The sequence below is a fragment of the Panicum virgatum genome, chromosome 1K (genome assembly GCF_016808335.1).
Source record: "Panicum virgatum strain AP13 chromosome 1K, P.virgatum_v5, whole genome shotgun sequence".
Taxonomy (NCBI): domain Eukaryota; kingdom Viridiplantae; phylum Streptophyta; class Magnoliopsida; order Poales; family Poaceae; genus Panicum; species Panicum virgatum.
In genome coordinates this window covers 51788211-51811810 of record NC_053136.1, presented here as the reverse complement: position 1 = coordinate 51811810, position 23600 = coordinate 51788211, and the positions used below count along the sequence as shown (strand labels likewise).

At 45.2% G+C, this 23600-nt stretch overlaps 3 protein-coding genes across 7 annotated transcripts; 1 reads left to right on the top strand and 2 right to left on the bottom strand.

Moving 5' to 3' along the window:
- The first annotated feature begins 2903 nt into the window (after positions 1-2903).
- LOC120642169 (DIS3-like exonuclease 2) lies at positions 2904-8416 on the top strand. Of its 3 annotated transcripts, XR_005662530.1 has the most exons (7): positions 2904-3566; positions 3658-3714; positions 3801-3866; positions 5066-7276; positions 7366-7437; positions 7522-7991; positions 8133-8416. XR_005662530.1 is itself a non-coding variant. In XM_039918592.1 (6 exons), exons 1-6 carry the CDS (start codon positions 3156-3158, stop codon positions 7921-7923), a joined length of 3219 nt encoding a protein of 1072 aa, XP_039774526.1. In that variant the 5' UTR covers positions 2904-3155; the 3' UTR covers positions 7924-8416. The 3 variants fall into 3 exon arrangements, 2 of the variants coding, with proteins under 2 accessions (XP_039774526.1, XP_039774538.1); XM_039918592.1 differs by having other exon boundaries at positions 7522-8416; XM_039918604.1 differs by having other exon boundaries at positions 3156-3566; positions 3661-3714; positions 7522-8308.
- Positions 8417-8973: 557 nt separating this feature from the next.
- LOC120642162 (oxidation resistance protein 1-like) lies at positions 8974-12772 on the bottom strand. The gene is made up of 8 exons (XM_039918578.1): positions 12424-12772; positions 11146-11660; positions 10986-11058; positions 10653-10733; positions 10254-10317; positions 10005-10092; positions 9592-9676; positions 8974-9360 (listed from the first exon to the last, which is right to left on the bottom strand). Exons 1-8 carry the CDS (start codon positions 12532-12534, stop codon positions 9277-9279), a joined length of 1101 nt encoding a protein of 366 aa, XP_039774512.1. The 5' UTR covers positions 12535-12772; the 3' UTR covers positions 8974-9276.
- A 490-nt stretch (positions 12773-13262) lies between these two features.
- LOC120642140 lies at positions 13263-15901 on the bottom strand. Of its 3 annotated transcripts, none has more exons than XM_039918557.1 (6): positions 15736-15901; positions 15117-15349; positions 14875-15016; positions 14011-14652; positions 13789-13907; positions 13263-13723 (listed from the first exon to the last, which is right to left on the bottom strand). In XM_039918557.1, exons 2-6 carry the CDS (start codon positions 15323-15325, stop codon positions 13588-13590), a joined length of 1248 nt encoding a protein of 415 aa, XP_039774491.1. In that variant the 5' UTR covers positions 15326-15349; positions 15736-15901; the 3' UTR covers positions 13263-13587. The 3 variants fall into 3 exon arrangements, with proteins under 3 accessions (XP_039774491.1, XP_039774505.1, XP_039774499.1); XM_039918571.1 differs by lacking the exon at positions 14875-15016 and adding an exon at positions 14765-14825; XM_039918565.1 differs by having other exon boundaries at positions 13263-13708; positions 15736-15896.
- Positions 15902-23600: the final 7699 nt, after the last annotated feature.

Sequence of the window (23600 nt, the reverse complement as noted above, 5' to 3'; positions counted from 1 at the left end):
CTGAGTCATTTCAGGTTTGTTTGGAAAACATTTCAGAGTGTTCCGTAAAAATGTTTAGCAAAAGTTCTCACCAAATGTTTACCAAACACTTTAGAATGTTTCAAGAATTACATATTTGTTTGAAAACAAATCAATGTATTTTGAAATTTTTTCATTTGTCCTAAAAAGTTTTTGAAAACACTTTAGAATGTTCTAGGATATTAAAAAATTGAAAAATGTTTGAGAACAAGTTCAATTGGTCCGAAAAATTGTTGGCCAAAAAGTTCCCAAAAAATGTTAGTAAACATTTCAGAATGTGCTAAATTTTTGAATCATTTCAGAATGTTTCAAAATTTCGAATCATTTCAGGTTTGTTTGAAAAACATTTCAGAGTATTCCATAAAAAATGTTTAGCAAAAAGTTCCCACCAAATATTTACCAAACACTTTACAATGTTTCAAAAAGTTCCCACCAAATATTTACCAAAAATTTCTAATTGGAACCCGAATAAATAAATCGGAATCCCAAACGAAACACGGACAATCAATATTTCGCACAATCACGACACACCCTGTACATGAAGTGAATGAATACAATATTTATAGTATTACGTAGGTTTATTATATTACCCATAGCAACACACGGGTACTATGCTAGTACAAGAAAAGTTTGAAGTAAATATTGTTAAACACTTCAGAAAATTTTAGAATGTTTGAAAACATTTCAGATATGTTTGGAAATATTTTAGATTTGTACAGGAACATTAGAACATTTCGAAAAGTTCTGATTAAATGTTGTTAAACACTTCAAAATGTTCCAAAAATTTGAACCCGACATGTTTAGAAACAATTCAAAGTGTTTTAAAAAAATTGTTTACAAGAAAAATTACAAATAACTATTGTTAAAGACTTTGGAAAGTTCTTAATGTTTGAAACATTTCAGATTGTTCCGAACAAAGCATTTCAGATTGTTATGAGAAAATATTCACACGAAAAAATTCCCAAATAAATGTTGGTAACCACTTCATAATGTTCTGAATGATTAAAAACAATTCAAGTTTGTTCGGAAACATTATTACAGTGTTTTGAAATATTTAGAACAGTGTGCTGAAATAATGTTTACATCAAAAGTTCCCAATAAATGTTGTTAAACACTTCATAATGTTCTGAAGGGTTAAAAAAATATTTCAGATTTGTTTTGGAAACATTTCGAAAAGTTCAGAACACTTCATAATGTTTTGAATGATTAAAAACAATTTAGGTTTGTTCCAAAATATTTTAGATTGTTCCAAAATATTTAGATTAGTTTGGGAACATCTCAGATTAAGCATGTATGTTGCTACGGACAAAATTGGTACAAGTATCAGATACGTTTTGGTGCATGTGCGTTAATTTGTAGGGATCTATATGATCGAGTGTGGATGGAGGGGGTTGGTCTGACTTGCATATAGGATGGATTAAGGCTCATTTGTCAATAATACGAGATTGATCAAACCAAATGGAACAAACCAAACGAACCAAACTAAAAATTTATGTGGAAACCTTACTCGCTTTAGAAATAGATATAGATTATAAGAAAAAAAAAGTTGAACTAATCTTCAAACATTTCTTGTGAAAAAAATATTCATGAACATTTTAAAAAGTTTGGGAACATATTTGAATGTTCCATTTGAACTATTTGAAATGTTTCTAAACATTCAATAAACATTTGACCTATTTTAAAAAATATTTTAACTGTTCTGAAAATGTTTGTTCCAGAACATCCAATAAAACATTTGAAAACATTTCAGAATGTTCGTTGGAACTTTGTAGAATGTTTCAGAATTCAAAAAGTTCTCAAGGTATTTTGTGAAACATTTCAAAATGTTGAATTAGAACAAGTCACAATGTTTATTGATAAATTGTCAAAAAAAATATTTCAGAATATTATGGAGAAAATGTTCCATTGGAACTTTTAAACTTGGAGGCTGTTCGGCTGGTAGAATGAATAGTGCTCGACTGGTAGAATGAATAGTATTATGTGAGAGGAAATAAGTTGAGATAAGTCGAGACAAGCCGTGACAAGATCAGCCGAACAGCCCCTTGTTCCATTGGAGAAAAATGTTTAAACTTTTAAACACTTTTGGGATGTTATTAAACACTAACGTGGGCCGCGCTTTGTTAATGAGCCTCCGAAATCACGAAGTCAAGCCAGCGTAGCAGTGAGGAGGAAGAAAGAAAGATCCAGATATCAGCCAATGAAAAAAAAAAGATCGCATTTATATCCGCGAGCTGTACACATGCAGGTAAGAGTGGACCTGCGTCCTGTGGGCTATACGCATGACCCACGCGTCTGCTCTTCAGGTAAGAGTGGACCTGCGTCCTGTGGGCTATACGCATGACCCACGCGTCTGCTCTTCTGCGACAGGTCGTATTCCACCACCGCGTGACAAATAGATTTACCCCGGACAATCGGCACGGTCGCACGGACGCCGAAGCCCATAGAGGTGAAAGCGACGCATCCTTGCACAAGGCGGAAAGCGAGGCAATAGTCGGCGCGCGGGCAACCCTACCCGCCGCCGACCACAACCTCCGTCCAGCTGCCGTCCTCGTTTTTTCGAGCTTTCTTCGAAATCAATATATTCGTATTTATTATAGTCTCCCGCGTTGTTTGATATGCAACTTCAAATCGAGCATAACGAGCCGAGCCGAGCCGAGCCTACCAAAATTGACTTTTGTTCCAAATCAACTAATCTTTATTTTTAAAAAACGAACGTAATCGGAACAATTTTGAAACGAGCCATCGAGCCAGATTAACGAGCTTTTTTTTCCAGCCTACCGCAAGCCACGAGCGCCAATGCCAACACGTACTCCCCGCGACCGCAAGCCACAGCAACACTGTATACCAAAGCCCGCCGCCCTCGATTATACTATCGCCACCGCCCCCACCCGCTTCGCGAAGCAACATCTTTTACGTAGTATCTCCTCCTTGCCTTCCCCCTCCTCGTCATCCTCCTCCCGGCCCTTCCCTCTCTTCTATCCCTTCCTTGCCTTCCTCTCCCCGCGCCCCGACACCTCGTTCTTTTTCCCCATCGGTGTCGACGAGGAGAGCGGAGGGCGCCCCTGCCAGATCTAGGGTTCCCTCGCCGCGCGTCCTTCGAGGAGAGGTAGAGAGAGATAGCGACGGAGGCTTGCGTCATGAGGGCCACCGGGGAGCACACAGCTGCGGTGCCCATCCCCGCCGCGCCGCCGGCGCTTGCGGCCGAGGAAGCCGAGAGGGAGAAGAAGAAGAACCGCCGCCGCCCCGCGCGGCGCTCCAAGCAGGCGGGCGCGGCCCCCGTCGCCGCCGCGCCGCAGGGCCCGCACGCGGACGCCGCGGCGGGGCCGAGGTCGGTCAGATCGATGCCGCCCATGCACGTGGGCGGCGCCGCCCGTGCCGACGCCGAGGCGGAGGCGCCCGCGGCGGCGGCGGGGACGAGCCAGTCCTGCCCCCTGCTGCCCACGCCGAGGCCCGCGGAGGCGCTCGATGCCAGGGCGGGCGGGGGAGCTCTCGGGAGGCGGTACTTCCAGCCTCACTGGCCTGAGCGGGCCGTGGAGGAGGCCATCAAGGTACTTTTCTGGTGGCACGGGATGGGAGGTCTGGAGCTGCGTGGCTCTGATTTTGCGTGAACTGACACGCTGATTTGATGCCTTTGCTAAGCAGAGGGGGCATGCGTTCGTGGGGAAGTTCCGGGTGAATGCGCACAACCGAAATGAGGCAAGCACGGCTCCGTGCTCTGATTGCTAATATGTGTACTGTTCCCTTGCAGCTGTGTGGTAACATTTGAGTTCTGGAATTTGCAGGCGTACTGCACGATTGATGGCATCCCGGTGGATATTCTCATTACTGGGTTGGCGCAAAACCGAGCGGTATGTACTCCTCTGCATGCATGTGCACTAATGATTTGGTGTATTGCAAAGCCGCTCCATAAGGCAATGTTAGTGGGTACTGGATATTGCAAAGACATGATCTCACGCTAAGCTTGTGTCTGCTAACTGGTTACCCTATCAGGAGGAATCAGAAACACGTACAGATTTGGCACTAAATGTCACTTCAGGACAAATTTCAGTACAATGCTGTTGTGACTTTCCTAGTTTCCTTCTTGTGATCTAGCATCTTCAATTGTCAAGTTTTTTTCATCACATGTTAGAGAACTGGGCATATCTATTTGTAGTTGTACTGATAATAACTCATGACTTCTACACAATACGATGGCTACCTTGCTCCTTGCACAATCCAATGAAGCATGCTATACCTTTTTATACTCCTTGCACATCCAACGAAGGCCTCCTGAGGCGCCGGTGCGTAATGGGATCCTTGAGCTAGTCGATAATGTAAAGAGGGGTAGAGGTAGACCTAAACTGACGTGGGATGAGTCGGTTAAGAGAGACCTTAAGGATTGGAACATCTCTAAAGAGATAGCTTTGGATAGGAGCGCTTGGAGACTAGCTATCAATGTGCCTGAACCTTGAACTTATTTCTTTCGGGTTTCATCTCTAGCCTACCCCAACTTGCTTGGGAAAAAAGGCTATGTTGTTGTTGTTGTTGTAATGTGCTTTTATTCATGTTGAACTTAGTCAGGACAGCAACCAGCAACTAAATGGCATTCTCTTGGAATTACACGTGACCATCTTAATTTCTGAGTTCGTGGACTACACAGTAGTTTTTGCTTTTGGAAATGATTCAAATAAAGCTACATTATATGCTATGTGATAATTTCGTTGGGTTTTAAAGTGTTTGCAGATGTGGTGCACTTTTTTACCCTTTCCTGCAGTTAATTTTGTCTTTGGTATTGCGTGCAAGAGTTTTATCTGTTTCTTTACCAATAGTCCTAACAAGATTATGCGACCTGTAGAAACAACTGATGCTATACATACTTTAGCGATATGTATATGTATGTCTCATCTTGATGTGTTGCCATATGGTTTGTCTTGTAAGTGGTCGAGTTCTGCTCGTTTGCAGTTCCTATAAAATTCTGCTCTCTTGCTGTGCCTATTTATCCACGCTTGGTGAATTTATGAATGTACAAGTTACAACATATTATGTTATCTCATGAACTACATTGCAGGTTGAAGGTGATCTTGTTGCTATCACACTGGATCCTGTTGTTCACTGGACTAGAATGAAAGGACCGAACGTTACATGCAACCCTGCGATAGGAGGGGATTCTGTGGTCCGCGAGATTGGTGAAACAAATGGGAATCATAGTCGGAAGAAAGGACAAGCAGATGCCGGCTGCAGGTTTGAAAATTGCAGTAATGGCGTACCTGATTTGGACAGGATGCATCTCCATCACAAGAACAGCGGTTTTAGTCAAGCTGTTAAGTGTGAAAATGGGAATGCTACTGTCCTGGAAAGTAACGAGAGAGACTTTAGTGATGGAATGAGTGAGGCTGCAAGAGCATTACAAAGGATCTGTGCCATGATACACACTCACCCAGGCAGACGCCCTACTGGGAAAGTATTATCGATCATGAAGAAGTCCCCACGCCGTGATGCCGTTGTAGGTTTCCTTGCTTCTTTTCCAGAGTTCCCTGATGGAGAGCAGCAGAAAAATCAGATGGGTGGAAAGATGATGAACAACAGAGCACAATCGGCTGTTACAGGCTTGATTTATCTCTTGCCTACTGACCCCAAATTTCCCCAGATGTTTATTAGTGTTAGCACTTTGCCAGATAGTGTCAGACAGAGCCTAAGAGAAGGTGATGCAGCTATAGAGAAGGAATTGGTCGCTGCACGACTGGATGAATGGAATGAGGAAAGTCTCTATCCCTATGCACATGTTGTAAGGTTCTTGGGAAAGGGTGGACATGTTAAAACGCACATGGATGCTATATTATTTGAGAATGCTATAACTGATGCCGAGTTTTCGCCCGAGTCCTTGGCATGCCTTCCTGACAATTGTTGGAAGATTCCTCAGAAAGAACTTGAAGCAAGAAAAGATTTGAGGAAGGTCTTGACTTTTACCATAGACCCTCCTACTGCATCAGATCTTGATGATGCTATATCAATTGAGATACTCTCAGGAGGAACTGTCCGTATTGGGGTTCACATTGCAGATGTTTCTTACTTTGTCCATCCAGAGACTGCGTTAGATGCTGAAGCTCAAAGTCGATCTACTAGTGTTTACACCTTGAAACGTAAAATATCAATGTTGCCTTCAAGACTTTCAGAAGAACTGGTTTCGCTTAATCCAGGTGTAGACAGGCTTGCCTTTTCAATCATTTGGGATATTGACCCTCATGGGAACATAGTAAGTCGTTGGATTGGTCGAAGCATCATCTTTTCTTGCTGCAAGCTTTCATATGATCTTGTGCAAGATTTGATTTGCAGTGACGCCAGTCAGTCTGAATCTGCTGTTTCTGCTCTTCAAGTGCATGATATATTTGAGCGAGATGATGTTATCAAGTCACTTAAAGGCCTTTATGAGGTCTCAAAAAATATGAAGGAAATTAGGTTCAAGAGTGGAGCTCTTTCTCTTGACACTGCAAAGCTTATGATCTTGTTTGATGAAGATGGGGCTCCATGTGACAGCTATCGCTATGTTAGGAATGATGCATGCTTCATAGTTGAGGAGCTAATGTTGTTGGCAAATATGTCAGCTGCAGAAGTTATATCTAATGCTTTTCCTGATTGTGCCTTACTTCGTAGGCACCCTGAACCTAATTTGAGGAAATTCAGAGAGTTTGAGGCATTTTGTGCTAAGAATGGTTTTGAGTTGGATGCTTCATCATCTGGTCAACTTAACCTTTCACTTTCCAGGATAAAGGAAAAATTGCAAGATGATCCTGTTCTATTTGATATTCTCATGTTTTATGCTTCAAAGCAAATGCAGTCAGCAGAATACTTCTGCACAGGGGACCTAATAAGCAAGAAAGACGATTGGGCACATTATGCTCTGTCTGTCCCCTTATATACACACTTCACTTCACCGCTTCGAAGATATCCTGATATTATTGTTCACAGGACTCTGAATGCGGTAATTGAGGCTGAACAAGTGTATATGAAGCAAAAAAAATCTTCTACAGGGCGGAATGGAGTTAAAGCATCTGGTGAATTGATGGGTAGATGTTTTACTGGCCTCCAATTTAGTAGGGATGCTGCTGAATCTGAAGAAGGGAAGAAAGCACTTTCTGCTGCAGCCAAGAAATTTAAGGTTCCTTCCTCTGAAAATCTCGGGGAGGTTGCTGAACACTGTAATGAAAGAAAGTGGGCTGGTCGTCGTGCAGAAGAAGCTGGACAGAAGCTCTATATGTGGGCTCTGATAAAGAACAAAGAGGTAAAACCTGGTGCACCACCATTTCCAGCTTCCCAACAAGTTTATTTTTCTGTAAGCTTTATTTTCAAATGCTGCTCTTTATTTTGCAGATTGTGGTCTGCAATGCTAGAGTTCTGGGGCTCGGACCAAGATTCATGTCTGTTTATGTTCCGAAGCTTGCGGTATGAATGTTTGCTAATCCTAATCTAAAAGTAACACCTGCTTCATTTTCTTTTTCACCACCTTAATGTGGTTTTATGATGCAGAGGGAACGAAGGATATATTATGATGAAGTTGAGGGTCTAAGTGTTGAGTGGTTGGAAGCCACTGGAACGCTAGTGCTTGATGCGTGCAGGAACAAGCCTGCTCAAAGGAGGGGAAATCAGATGAAGAGCAGGCCAATTGAGGAAGTCGCGATGGTGGTGAACCCTTCAGAGACGATGTTGTCTGAAGAAGACGAGGAATCAGGAGCAGCAGAAGCTAGCGGTTGCACTGTCAAGTCTGTTTTGTTGAGTGGCGATGCAGTGAAAGCTCCGGCCGCTCCAGCCGTTCTGCCCCTGGTGATACATTACCTGAGCGACATACCTGTGGTTCTTCATGCAACTGGTGGTGACTATTGTGCGGTGGACATTGGAGTAAGACTGTACATGGCATCGTACTTCAAGTGATAGGAAACATCCCATCAAATTGGCCAATTTTAACAGTTTCTCAGTTGAACAAAAGTAATAAAATGACGGTAGGCAAATTCCAGACTTAGTTCTGTAGATATTAGCTACCTTTCCAGCTCAAAAAAAAAATCCAACCCTTATCTGTTCTTTACCACCTATGACATTTGAGGGTTTGCACACAGTCAAGTGGCTGCCGTTTTTATTTTCAGGCTGCTTGATGAGGTACCAGACTGGTGGAAGAGTGAGTCTACACTAGTGATGGACAATTTTCATAGTCTCTAGTGATTTTGTACTAGCTTGTGAAACCACCTGAAGTATTTTTTTTACTGGTGGGGTTCACTCAGATGTTGGATCTGTTGCATTGTTAGTTCGGATAATAAAGTTATCTTACTGACTGCCCATGGATGTCGTTTGTGTTCTTCATTTGTTTCATGAGGACAAGACATTACATACTGCAGTTCCTCTAAATAAAGTTGTGGTCTTGTTATTATTACATGCGGTTGCAGTCAGATTATGCGGATAACTCAGAAATGCTGTAGAGCTTGTCCCTTTGGTGCAGAGGCTACAGAAAAGTTCTCTTTCTGGATAAATGAAATTTTAATACATTACATAGATATTCGGTTACACTGCTTGAATTCTGCCTTGTTTAGTTGCTAAATTCAAAATTTCAGAACTATCACATCGAATGGAAATTTTACATGCATAAAGTATTAAATCTAAATAAAATAAAAAATTAATTGCATAATTTGTTTGTAAATTACGAGTCGAATTTAATGAACCTAATTAGATACTAAATTACTACGGTAATTGCTACAGTAATCAGATTCTAATAATGATTTAATTAGTTTTAATAAATTCATTTTGTAGTTTACAGACGAATTTTGTAATTAATTTTGTGATTAATCTATTTTTAATACTTCAAATGTAAAAAAATCATTTTAAAAATTTACACGCACAACTAATCAAGGCATTCATCTACATGCATATTCTACCAAAGTTGTAGTCATCGTTTCGGAAGTGAACGACGAGGGAAGACGACTGGTTCAGTGGTTCTGGAACAAGCTACATGCTCGTCTCATGAGCCCTGTGAAGCCTGATCTGCCTGTGACAGTTTACATCGAAATGATAGCGCTGGAACAATAACCTGCTACGTCCACGTTTCGCCGAGTGACAGCATGAAAAATTACAAAGTTGGTATTTACAAATCTGAGCAAACTGGCTTGAGAAAAGCAAGTCCAGTACTCTGCGCACTAAAGAAGAAGAAAAAAATGCTCGTAACTCACGGAGTCTACTGAAAACTGTACAGATGTGCAGCATGTCTATGATTGATTGATTGGGAACTCCGACTGACGATCACCATCGACAAATTCCTGGTTTCTCAGTCCGGCAGAGCGTGAGCATCTCCTCATACTTGGAAGGATAGACGAAGCCCCACAGCTGCATTAAACAGAGAACATGAAGCTCTTATTACAGAATCGTGTGGACGTCGACACAGCTGCTCTTAATGGACTTGCACAACTCTTTGAGTTTATTGCTTAAGCTTGAGAGCTAAGAGTCTAATTTCTTGAGTTCAGCATTTCAGCTACAGTTAGATGTTGCTACATTCAACATGAAGCTGGTTGGTCATAAGTATATACAGAGAACACAGTGCTCCACTATTTTAAATACCTCAACATCTTTCACTGAGAAGTCTGGGGAATGCGATAAACACTCGTTGTTAAAAGTCTCTGAATTGGAACTTGAACCGGTCAAACTGCAAAGAGAAATGCAGAAAAGAAAGTTGAGGCTACGAAGGAAATTAAAAATGACTCAAATACTAGTTGTAAACGCCGTGAATAGGGGGGGAGAGAGAGAGAGGGGGGGGAGGGGGAGGGGGGGGGGGAGGGGGGGGAGGGGGGGAGGGAGAGCGAGCGAGAGCGAGCGAGAGGGCGGGAGGGAGAGAGGGAGGGGGCGGGAGGGAGGGAGAGAGGGAGGGGGAGGGAGGGAGGGAGAGGGGGAGAGGGAGAGGGAGAGGGGGAGAGAGGGAGAGGGGGAGGGAGGGAGGGGGAGGGGGCGGGGGGGGGGGGAGAGAGAGAGATTACAGGTCTCCATCTAGATAGAGTGCAAAATGACCTCCTCCTCCCAGAGCCAAATAGTCGGTGGAGCACACGGTGAAATAGTTATTTGCACCTGCAGTAGGCAAATTTTAAAAGCTTACAATCATGAGGCGACATAAGGAATGAAAGAAGAAAATGCTCTCAATATCTCAGAGCATGGAAATAACAAAAAAATATTTCACCATATTTTGATGTTATCTTGCAAACTATAAAATGAATACACTGAAAAATTACCTGTCGGACGATATATAACAGGGCGGTCATGTAAATTAGTGAAAACAAAGCAATTATTGCTCCCCTGCAATATTGATTTGAAAAATATTTAGAGCAACTCCAACGGAGAGACTAAATTTGAGCCCCTATATTGCTTTTAGGAGCCAGCCTATAAAAATTTAGGGGCTTCAAACTCCAGCAGGGTGACTAAATTTAGAGGGCCTCCAGTTCTAGGGACTCTGGACCAAAATTTAGTGGCCTCCCCAAAATGGGGGCTCGTATAGGGGCCCGGTTGGAGATGTTTTTTCTATTGGGAGACTAAAACAAGAGATAGAGTCCCATTTAAGGGCCCGGCTGGAGTTGCTCTTAGTACAAGGAAAATATGTAGCAAACAGTTTTACCAGAGTGCAGAGGCAAAACCTGATACTTCTTTGAACTGGATGGCTGCAATGGAGCCTCAACTAAACCACCAAAAATTGTGCCTTTCTTATCCCCCACTACCTGTAAGACCAGAAGATGAAGAACGAAAAGTTAGCAATTAGCAACTGAGAGATTATATTACGGAGACCCATAAATTCCATATCCTCTGTGTAGCTACTTATGGGGTGAAATGAGATCTATCACTTAAAATTTTAAAATCTGAAAGAGTCAATAACTATAAGGTGTAAGGTGAAAGAGGCTGCCCTCTGAAGTAACGGTGAAAAATCATAATTAACAGGACAGCATCAAGCTACTTAGGAAATGTTAACATACCAAAAGTGAGAAACCAGGGCAAAGCATGCTCCTTCTATATAAAGTAGATAAAGATATGCCATGCCTCCATGTGCTGCACAATCGTGAACATAAACATTAGATGGCAGCAGGCATACATGATCAAAAGTTAGACCATACCAGAATAAGAAACATTTTAAACCTGTATAGCAAGACCCAGTTCCTTCCCTGGGCAAGAACAGGGAGAGAGGTATAGAGAATTGATTGCATCATTTCTGATAAAAGAACAGATGGTTCTGACATAGTTGGCAAACTACTGACAGAAGCAACTTCGTTTGATTCCTCAAGCTCCAAAACAGGCGCAACTGGTTCTGTATGATTTACCGTCTCCCTGTCAAATTTAGGGGCTGCAGTAGCTTGTTTAAAACCACCAATCCTAGCTGCCTTGTTAATAATTTTTCCAATTGAATGCTTCCCTCTACTTATCAGACCTGACCTTCCCTTGCTTCCCTTTCCCATGGGTGTCAAAGTTGGGTAACTCATGTCCACATTTTGTTCAGGAAGTATCTCCATAGAATCGTTATTATTGGAGCTAGATGACGACAAAAATGAGATCAAGAATGCTCTAAAGGAAGATGTGTCAGGGCCATCAAGGCTGTCAGAGTTGTGCTCAGAATCTTTACCATCCTCCGAATTTTCTTGCACTTCATCTACCTCCTGCAAATCCAAAGAAATTGAAATGTAAACTTTCCAGAAGGTGGGATGATGACTGAAAATCTGAAATGAGTAGTGCTATTAGCCCATTACTAACTGGAACCAAACACAGGTGCAGAAATCATCTTTGAAATTTGGCGGGCAAAGGATCAAGCACTGAAAATTTTCCAAAATATCACTTGATTAGATTTAGCATTGTAGCTACCAGTCCGACAAATCCTAAAAACACTAACCTAACTGCATTCAACACCAACAGTGGGCAGAGCTCAGATCCCATCAGAACTTTCCAGCATAAGATGTGAACACAGGAGATGCTGCATTGAGGAAATCAAACTAAACCTAAATTCGATGCGCATCCTGAATGTCGTAGACAACCGAACAGACAGAGTAAATTATTTCAGGAACACATTAATTGCCCGACCCCAGACTGTATTGAAGCTCCGAACTCTGAATAAACTCATCCCCAAAGAGGCCAAAGCTTCGCGTGAGCTAAACAAGCGCTCTTGCCAAGCTAGCAACAGTTCCCACCAACAACGCAGGTCCTAATTAGCATCACGCGGCAGCGAACATCCCTAAAACCCCCCCAGGAATCGCACATCAAACCGTAGCGATAGCACGGCCCCAGCTGCGAAATCGTTCCAATCAGAGCGGACGCCACAGCCGGACTCGCCCAATCGCGCGAGCGAGGGGCCCAAATTCAAAACCGCGCCGGAATCGCCTGCACGAGAGAGAGAGGGGGGGACGGGAGCGGGATCCGGGGTCTCACGGGGACGTGGGAGGTCTCGCTCTCGCGCTCGGAGACGGGGTTGAGGATGACGGTGGTGAGATCGGACACGAAGTGCGCCGCCTTGCTGCCCAGGGACGGCAGGTACCCCATCGACCCTCCTCGCGCCACGGCAAACGCCCACGCGCCACGCGCTCCGCGGCTGCTAAATTTGGGAAGCGCTCGTCCGGCCCTCGCGCTCCGGGAGCCGCTTGGACGGGTTGGGGGCTCCTGCTCGGCGGCTGAGGCGAATGGCGTCGCCGGCGGAGTGGCTTCGAGGGGAGAGGAGCGGATTTGGACTCGTTCGGTGGTGGGTCTCGATTGGATATTTGGGTTCCTTTTTTTTCAGTTGCGTCGGGGCGTTTGTCCGCGGCGGTTAGCGGGTAGCGACGCCGGGAGCAGGAGCAGGGCAAGGGCTTGCGAAATGTAGAAGCCGGGGCCCCGCTTGTCAGTAAATGTTCTGCATTCTTTTTTTTTTCCTGAAGAGTGACTGGTCTGCATTCTCGACGATTCGTGCTGATTCGATCAGTTCAAATGCCTAGGCACCAGAACTGACCGCTTCTCCATCCAAAACGCTCGAGTTCTTTTTTGGACACATCCAAAACGCTGAGTTGGCCTTTCGGGAGAAAAAAAGAAAAGCTGAGTTGGGCAAGAGACGACAGACGAGAGAGCTTGAAAATTCGAACGCCTGGTTTCGTCGGAGCGAAGCAACTGGCTCCTGAAGTGTAGACTGGAGCTGCTCGCTCTGACGTGAATCCCTCAAGCTGCGACCTTTCTAGCTGGTTGTCTGACATTGTTCGAGCATTTCCAGGAGGTTTTAAACTTAATCATTTGAGATCAGATTAAAGTGTCCCAATATTTAAGTAGCCCAATCTCCAAATAATACACATTGCTCGAGCGTTTCCAGCCCTACTTCTACTTTGATGGTAAAGCATACTTCTACTGTCATCTACTGGTGGTGCAGCGCTATAATACTTTACAAGTTTTCATGCATGGGCAGCACACTTTCAGAGTACATCAGAGCTGTACGATAGATGGAACTGCATCGTCATCAGATATTCAGGTGTCACATACTTCAGTCTTTCAGAATAGGATGCAAATGGATTATTGCAATTCTTGCACTGCCGCAAAAGAGTCGGCTCGGGTCTCTTGTGGTTGTGGAGGAGACTATGTCACACGGTGCGGCTGGGCAGCCTTCCCGTAAGAGGGTTTCTTCAGAAGCAGCTGTGCTACTGCCTGATCCATGGGGTTCGTCTGTGTTTCGGTCCATCCATGGCCCGATCTGAACCTGCGAGGCATGACACTAGAGATACATTCAGGGACTTCGAGGTGAATCAGTAACTCCGATATGAGTTGCAAAATGCGCACCTCTTTGAGCCTGACGATCCCACCCGTCCACTTGAACCGGCAGCAACATGCCTCTGTTCGACACCGTTGGCCAACCGATATAAGGCGTCCCTTATGCGCCCTTTAATTGCCAGATCCAGCTGCAAGGTACACAAAAGTATCCAAATTGTAACTCCTAGTCATCACATGAAGAAATGGAAGAGCGATTACGAGATGCTACGGCAGTTACTGTGGATCACCAACCTGATTCATGCCTTCCTGAAGCTTATGGAAGCCAAGTTCCTTCACCGGCACGGCTTCCAGAACCATTGCCGAGCTAGGCTGCCCATGTAACCCTGCAGAAGCCATCTCCTTCGAGCAGAGCTGTGACTCTGCACGGTTCAGAGAATGACTGCCTGCAAACTCTTCAGGGAACCGATGCTTCTGTGCCGAAGTGGCGTCGCTCGTCGGCTTTTCAGGCTGCTGCTGATACGTTGCCAGCGGAGGGAAGTACATGTCCAGTGGGTTTTCAGCCATCTCCTCGAGGATCATATCAGGAGCCCCTCTGAATGGATCGTGCGGCTTCTTCGAAGGACGAGGGATGTGGGGAGCAACGGAATCAGGCCCTGAGAAAGTTGGTGAAGCTACCGTTTCTCCACTGCACATGCTGCTAGATGCCGTCGGGACTTGCATTTCATGACTCGGGGAAAGAATTGTCTCTAGTCCCTCGCAGCAACCTATTTGGTTTCCGAGTTCCATATTATCAAAGGGGACGAAGAGTTCAGCAGCAGAAATGCCGGAAGAGGAGCTGGCACGTGCATCACAATTCAGAGGTGCATCACTTAATCCGTTCAGAGCTGGCACGTGCATCACTTGCTTCTGTTGCTTGGTTTTTGTCGGATTTGTCTGCAGAAAGTGGAAGTGAAAAAAAAAATTTAAATGCTTCTCAATGGAACCTGATTTTTGTTTCATGAAGATATGGTCAGGACTGGTGATATTGAAGAGGGCGAGATCTGACTCTTGGCGTGATAAGACTTAGAGAAGCTACACCCGGTAGGAAGTCCTTTGCATCATATGACCTTCAAAATGGGGAGAGAGAATAAATCAGGAGGTAGAATCTGCAAGTACCTTGAGAACGGTGTTCTCATCTCGATCAATCGAGAAATCGATATCGTCGAAGTAGCTGCTTGGTACAAGCCGAGCTTCTGGTGAGAAAACTGAGGACCATAGTGTGTCCTCAAAATAATTGCTCCCTATCTCAAAATAATTTCTTCAGAAAAAGGAAAGAAAAAAAAACGTTTGAGTCATCACAGAACGGTGGCGTTGCTGATGGTTAAAGTCACGTGCTAAAAGATTGCAAGGGGATAAACCTCGGGCTTGGATCGAAATCGTCTAAGCTGACCAGCTCCGGCCAGTCGGAGTCGAACATGTTGTCTTTTTTCCTCTTGTTCTTGCGGTCATCTTGTGTTGGGGCAGACTTGCCTTCAGAACTGCGGATGCCAAGGCATCCTTCAGCACCGATCACGCCGCGGCCTTGAAGCAGCGTACGGTGGTCTCTGATCAGGGGGTACTCATCCATCGTGTTGATGACGATGCTTCAAACCTGCAAAGATAAAGCAAGGTAACATCTTGGATGAAGGAAGGAAGAGGAAATGGTAGTAACAGACAGTTCTCCCCTCCTGTTTCATAAAAAAAAACAGACAGTTCTCGATTCGACAGAGAGGCACTTGTTTGTTTCTGTAGAACACCTTGTCTATTTACTACTATCAGACCAGTTCCCATGAACATCTTTCTATGATCTGATTCGTTTCCTTCTTAGATCGACGCAGAAGATCAAAGCAAAAGCCATGATCAACAAGACAACAGCAGAGGTTTTATTTTTATTTTTAAAAGAAATCAACGACAGAGCAACTACAGCTTGAACTGAACAACAGATCTTCCGAGCAAATCACAATAGGAGATCAGCAAGCCAATGAACCGACATGATACCTCCTGTGGAACTCGAGATGCTCGCTGTCGCACCGGCGGGATCGAGACAGCGTGCGTGCGCGGAGTTCGGCGACGCCGGGCGTGGACGAACTTGAAAGCCCGACGGCACAGCGTGAGTCATAAATAGGAGCAGAGCTGGCGCCGGCCGCCGAACCGTTCGGTGGACGGGGAGTTAGGCGCGTGCCCACGTGCCGGCCTGAACGCTTGTCTAGACCCTACGCACACGACCGGTGACGGGAAGGAGCCGAAGAGGGGTGGACTCCTCTCTCCTCTCTCCTCTCATCCCCCTGTTGTCCGAGAATGGCCGTTCGGCAGGGCCTCAGCGCGCCCCGACACCGGCGGGACGCGCGCGGGGCACGCCAGAAGCGGCAAGGGGGGCTGGGGCGCCGCCCGGTTCCGGCATGCGGGCGGGCAGCGACGCGCAGGGAAAAACTTACCGGCGATAAGCCATTTACCGGACCTCACCGGTAACGAAAAAATACCGAAAACTGTCGGTTTACCGGATTTACCGGTCGGTAAACCAATTCAAATTTGAAACCACCGAATTTCGTATTTTTCGACCGGTTTCCGTTGTAATTTCGATGGAATTCTCTGCATAATTACCGAAAAATATTGACCACGATAGAAAACAACAAACTGTGTTAAGAGAAGTGTAATATTTTCAGAGAATTATATCTAATTCTTATATATAATAGTTCAATATGCATAATGATTTTCTTACAAAGCAAATATTAATAGAATTGACGTAAAACACATGTATATCAATACAAACCACAATCCAAATACAATAAAATATAGGTTCAACTTGTTAACACAATTTATAGATTCAAATAAAATATAGGTTCAAATAATACAAGTCTCAAATAGTTAACACAAAATATACTCTAAAATTTTTATTTCGGTGTTTTCCCATAGGAAAACCTTACGACCGACCGGAAATTGTTGATGACTCCCATTGTAACGTCGAATCCTATAAAAAGAAATAAATAAAATGGGTGAGAAGATGTAAAAGAAATGAATGCAAGTGAGAAAATAAGATGTGTTACCTACATACTTAGGTACTCATTCGGAGGGATCTTGCTCTGGGGGATATTCCTGATAGTACATGTGAGAATTTCCATATGGGAGGTATCCTTGATAGTACATATGGGGATATCCATATAGAAGACGCGGAGGGACAGCCATCGGATGTGGTTGTGGTGGCCACACAAAGGAGGGTGCCGACGGGTAGCTATAGGTGGAACTGACAGAGGTAGAGCTACCATCATCCTCACTGTCGTACGGGCCTAATGGACGAGTATTGCTTCTTGTGCGATGTTGAGAGCTGGGTGCTCCATGATCTTGATCTTGTGTGGCATGGGTGAAGTCAGTCTCTCCCGTAAATCTCATAGCACCAGTAACAGCACCACTAGTAGAAGCACCACCACGATCATCCCCATCATCATCGTCATTGTCATCGCCACCCTCATTGCCATCGTCGTCGTCGTCGTCATCATCATCATCACCACCACTACCACCATGTCCATCATCACTAGGCTCTGGTGTGCTATCGTCAGTGCCAATGCTTTCCTCCTCAACGTCACCCTTTCTTTGTTTTTTCGTTTAGACTGACTTGGAGGAATTTTGGTCTTTCTTTTCCCCAGGTGGGTGTCACCAATATTCTCTCTGGCCCAATCATCAACATTTACTGGCTCACCCACCCTACGTGCGAGGTCAGTCAAGATCTGAGCAGGCACAGGAGGGTCGGCAAAATCAGAATCTTCATCTAAGGTTGGTGCTCTATTTGATCTACCATGCTGCATCCATTCTTCAATTGGCCTGGTCTACCGATACAATGAGAGATCCATGAAGCTAGTAGCAGGATCGAATTCACTTGCCTCAACCGTAGCTGTTGCACGCTGAATACGAAGCCGAAGGTTGTAGTGCACATATACCAAATTATGGAGCTTCATGCTGCTTAACCACCTGGATCCTGTGCCTGGCCTGATCCAGAACCACCACCCCTCTCATACCTTGGACCAGCCCTTTGCCTAAACTCATACTTTTCCCGTGAATGTCTCAAAGCTTGCTGCAACTCATCATCCTGCTCTTCTTCTTCTTCCTCACCTTCCAAGTCAACATATTGAGTACTTCGAGCTGCAGCATCTCTCCTACGTCTATCTTGCTGTCTTTCATACTTCTTCGCCTTTATCTTGTCCAACTCGCTAATGAAAAAGTTCTTCACCGCGGGGGGAACCGAAGGGTAATCAATAACATCATGACCTCTATGTGCCAAGTGGTCCTTGAACCGTGTTGCCCCTCCACCACTCTTTGATGTGCCACAATACTTGCACTTGAAATCCGATCCCCTTTTTTCTCCATGCTCCCAAACAGGGTCAACCATTTACCTGCAATGGTGCAAAACAATTCAATGCTCACAGTTGGTATTGTCAGAAGCATTCGGCATATGAGATTTACCTATGCATGTTTCCACTCATACCAAATACATGGGAAAATAATATATCTCATAAACTATGAATAAATATGAACTGAGTACATATCAAATAAACACTACATGTCATTAACTACTTGGATCCACAAGAATAATCATCTAAACACAAAATCAACTCACCAAACCCACGGATCCGGTCGGCCCGCAGCGGCTTCCACTCGGGAAACTCGGTTTCTCGCTCGAAAAGCTCCGGAAACCGGGCGGAAAACACCGGAATCCGCACGGCCCGCAGCCTCGGCGCGCGGGGGAGGCGGAATCCGCTCCTACCGGTCGAAACTCGGCGCGCGCTGACCGGATTCCGGCGCAAACATGCCGAAATCTCCTGCGCGGAGACCTTCCAAGGTGAGCTGCGTGGGGGGAGGAGCTGAGAGTGCTCGGTGTGAATGGATAAGACGGCCACGGCGTGTCCAGACCGGTGGGGGAATGGGGTGGGGGTTAAAAACTCTTAACGGGTTAACGGGTGACCCAAAATCTTAACGGGCTTAACGGGTTTACTCATTAACTAATGGGTCAGGCGTTTATTAATTTTTTTCGTGAGGTATTTGATGTTAGATTTCAATGACAACTGGTGAAAATAACTCATAAAAATCTCTAGTTTTTTATCATATTTTTACCTATTTTTTATAATTTTTTTGAAATTTCAAATTTTGAAAACGGAAAATCCAAAATTTGACCGGAAAACGTTTTCCGGAACCGACTGGAAACGGTAAATTTTATCGGAAACCGATGTTTTTCGTCCGAAAAATTTTTCCTTGGCGACGCGTCAGCGTGAGCGTGGGGGTTAACGTGCTCGGCAGTCGGCAGCGGCAGGTTTCCGGCCCCCCGTACGGTGGCCACTCGTGCTAGGCCGGCCGGCCGAACTGGCGCGGTGGCGCCCGAGCCTTTCGTGGGAACGGCAAGCGGGCAGCCAAGGTGGTGTGGCTGTGCGAAGCGAGTCCGGTGACGAGAGCGACCGCTCGGTCGTGTCTCGGTGCGCGCGCGCTGTGGCCGCCCGTGACGCTCTGGTTCCAGCCGGCCGGCCGCCTCGTCTCGAGGGCGGACGACGTCGTGTGACAGCCCTGCTCCGCTCGACCGGCCGGTTCGGCCATGCTTTTGACGGGCGGATATGACGTTTCCGTTTCACATGGGCGGAGGCTCGATAGATCGGTGGCCCGCCGCCGGGGGGCGGTGCGCTACACCTACACTACATACAGCAGTAACAGCAGCAGCTTGGACACTCAGCAGGGCTTCTAAATTTGGATGACAAAATATCTATTTAGAAATCCACTTCTAAATTTTACTCACTTAAATATAGACCTCCACTCTAGCAGGCCGAGTAAATTGGGCTTATATAGAGAGCCTATTGTTGGCAGCCCAAATAGAGGGCCACCAAATTGAGAGGGTGGGGGAGAAATTTGAAAGACCTACCAAAATAACAGCTCATTTAGAAGGTCTGCTAGAGATCAATTTTTTACACCCACCGAGCATTTTTTTTTTGACCTGAACTACGGTGAATCCATTCGGATCAGCCTGAACATTTATAAGCAATAGAAAGCGTTTACAGAGTAGCAACTTCCAACTTTAGGAGTCAGAGTGAAGAACCAGGTAAAAATTACAGAGATGAGGAGGGGAGAAGATTACATATTACAAAGAAAGGAGCTCCAATTAGCGAAACATAATTTGTTTACAGCAGAATTAGCCCTGTACGTCCAAAGGGAGAGGTCAGCGGAGCATCTTCGGAGGATAACGGCATCCGATTCATCAACCTGAATGAATACTTTGGCGTTCCTGCATTTTCACAAATTCCACAACAAGCAGGTGATAATAGTTGATCTTACTTTTTGGTTAGGGAAAGGGGGGCCCGGCGTGTCCAGAGGTGCTCAATGTAAGGCATGTTAAAGGGCCGTTTAGTTCCCAAAATTTTTTGCCTCTTTTTTTAACATATGAATGGAGTATTAAATGTAGGTAAACGACAAAACTAATTGCACAGTTTAGATGTACACAACGAGACGAATCTTTTGAGCCTAATTAGTGCATAATTAGCCATAAGTGCTACAGTAACCCACATGTGCTAATGGTGCGGTCAAAGACCTCAAAAGATTCGTCCCACGGTTCCCAAGCGGGCTCTGAAATTAGTTTTTAAATTAGTGTCAAAAAATCCTTTCGACATCTAGTCAAACAATCGATTTGACAACCAAAAACTTTTATTTTGGGAACTAAACGGTGCCTAAGAGACTGTACGTTCAAACGGGACCAAAAATATTGAGCGCTAGGACAGTGGAGGAAGAGGGGAGCTACGTCTTCAGGGGACCTACAAAAGTGACAGCGGCCAGAGTTATTAGCTCGACGGGAGCGCAGCCTATCATTAGTGTTAATCTTATGGCGATGAGTTTGTCAAAGGAAGGATCTGCAGCGAGATGGTGCATGATTTTTCCAGATGTTGTTGGCAAAAAGGTCAGTAGGGAGATGATTGAAAGCAAAGGAGTTGCTAGCCGCCGTCGAGAAAGGAGAGCTTGCAGATCCACGGAGGTGACGGTAGTCCTCATCAGAAGGGGTAAGATGGGTTAGGCTAAGTAGGTCTAGTAAGCTGGCAAGTTCAAAAGAGGCGACTGAAGAAAGTCGATTTGCAGAGGTGGAAGTCACCAAAGGAGACAGCAAGAGCGACCGAGATGTTCATCCTCGTCGAATGGGAGAACAAAGTTGGGAAACGATTGGCCAGGGCACAATCATCGATCCACCGGTCAAACCAGAAGGAAGTGAAGGATCCATCACAAGGGATTACAGCAGTAATATCGCGGAAGTTGTCAAGGCGCCAAGATCTCTAGTGCAGTTCCATCCGTAATTGTTTTGGAACCATGTTTGCCACGGAGAAGAGGGCGGCTGATGAAGCTTGGAAAGGAATTTTTGAAGAAGGCTGCGATTCTGAACATGGAGATCCTTGATGCCTAGAACCCCTTTTTCCTTGGGAATGCAAACTAGTTCCCACGGCGCCTTACAATGCCCATCAGAGCACGTCTTTTCCCCGGTCCAGAGGAAGGCTCTACGCTTAGCATCAATCAAGTCAATCACTCCTTTGGGAAGAAGAAGTGAACACATGGCGTAAATGGGGAAATTGGACTCGACAGCATGAACCAAAACTTCCCGACCTCCTTGATTAAGGAGACGGCCCCGCCAGCCCGCAAAGTAGGAATCAAAACGATCAATAAGAGGCTGGAGATCAGAGACGCGGAGCTTTGAAGCAGAGAGAGGTAAGCCTAGGTAAGGTTGTGGAAAGGAGGAGATAGAGTAGCCGAGAGTCGAGGCCATGGTCCGAGCGTCTTCATCGGATATATTCATAGGGATGAAGGTGTTTTTGTCAAAGTTTATGTGAAGACCCGTGAAGGAGGAGAAGGAAACAAGAATATCTTTCAAGCGTTGGAGTTGTTGAGTGTCTCCGCGAAGGATTATACCCACCGAGTAAATATAAAGATAGAAGCTCATTTAGTTGAGCCCTGCTGGAGTTGCTCTCGGGAGAACCAGCAAGAAACGCGCATGCATGTGCGGCGTGTCAATCTGCTCGCCACTCGCTTGCTAGCGCGGGTGCGGTCATGTGACTGCTGGCAATGCAAGATCTTTTTTTTTTCGTTTCTGATCGAGCGAAGGGACTTGGCGGATCAAAATGACCGCACGCGCTCGTCTTCCCTGAAACACACAAGTCGGAACAGTGACGTGGACGTGACGAGCCGAAGACATTTCACCTCCAGATCCTGAGTACGTGCCAGACAGATTTTTTTTTCTTGCAACGCGTACGTACGCATGCAACGTGAACGTATACATGCATGCGTGAGCGTGACGCGACGCCGTGCCCGTGACGTACATGCCGAGCAGAGGTAGAGCTGCGCGCGGTGTCAGTGCCGTGCCGTGTCGGGGAGAGTCTCGAGCCTAGCGCCGGCCGTTAAAGTTCAAGCCCGAAGAGGAGGAGGACCCATGGCGCCAGCAGGAATACATGGGCGTTTGAACTCTCTTTGGGAAGCCATGGCCGGCATGCATCACCGCACCTGACGCCTGTGCGCCGTGCGGTGCCGTGCACACGATGTCGAGAGAGAGCTGTGACGTCTGGGCCGGTTTGCAGCCGGCCGGAGCTGGCCGTAGTTATCGTACTAGCCCTGCCTAACTGCTTCTCAAAGTGGTAGCTAAGCTAGGAGTTTGTCATGTAGAGGAGCCATGTTTGTGTTTTGGGTGGCTGCAGCTGTCAACAAGCCTACAGATGGCTTAAGCTCTGTTTAGTTTTCAAAAAAAATTTAAAGTACCTATCACACATTGAATGTTCGGACACATGCATGGAGCATTAAATGTAGTTGGAAAAATAATCAATTACATAGTCTAACTGATTAGTACAAGATAAATTTTTTAAGCCTAATTAATTTATGATTGAACATTATTTGTCAAGTAATAATAAAATATGCTACAGTACCAAAATCTAATTTTTTTCACCAACTAAATACACCCTTAGATTATCAGCCTTTTTTAATTCACCTGTTGTGCCCCGCACCATCTCTCCGCAGAGGAAAGCGCCGATAGTGACCATTCGGACTTCGGAGAGCGACTAAGAAAAAAAAAACAAGTTTGAAGCAAAACTCACTAGGGCTGCTGGGGTCACACGGGTAAACCCAGCAGACTTGTTACCCACTAAAGATTTTATATTTTTGGATATAAATTGGCATAACAAATTGGTTCATAGTTAAATTTGTTTTGTTCCAGAACAATTTTTAGTTGTTTTAGCAATAAAAAAATTATTTTGGGAAAAAATACTTATTAAGTCTTATGCGATGGTTTGACTGTTAATAGCCTAGTTCTAATGTTTGCCAAACTCACCACGCTCTGACTATGACACCGGAACGGCAAGCCCGACGAGCTAGAAAGCTGTCGCCGGCCCAACAAAATGTTACAACGGTGTGGATCCAGCTGAACGCGTGGCACACAATGATACAACTACACAAGGTGCTGCCTTTTAGCCGCAACTAATCCACGAGCAACTTTTATATGCAAAAATGTTATGGACGCGGGTCGCTCTGTCCTCATCAAGATGTCTGCGAGTGGTGAATTAGCTCTCTTAAAATTTTGGACTAAAATGAATGAGCTCTCTTAGTCCCTCCAAATGGTGCTAATGAAACTAATTTACGTGGATCCCACAAAAAAATTAATCTGCACACACATCTATGCATAAGAAAGAGAGAGAGAGAGGTGGAGGTCATCTTAAAATAATCCTTAACCTATTAATTTTAAACTAAATATTAGTCCTCAAAATTACTACCTCTAAGCTAATGTTTCAAACAGCACCAAAGTCGTGCACCATCACCATCGCTGAGCGTCCGGATCCAGAGTTTCGGACGCCGTCGGGGACACCGAAATCATG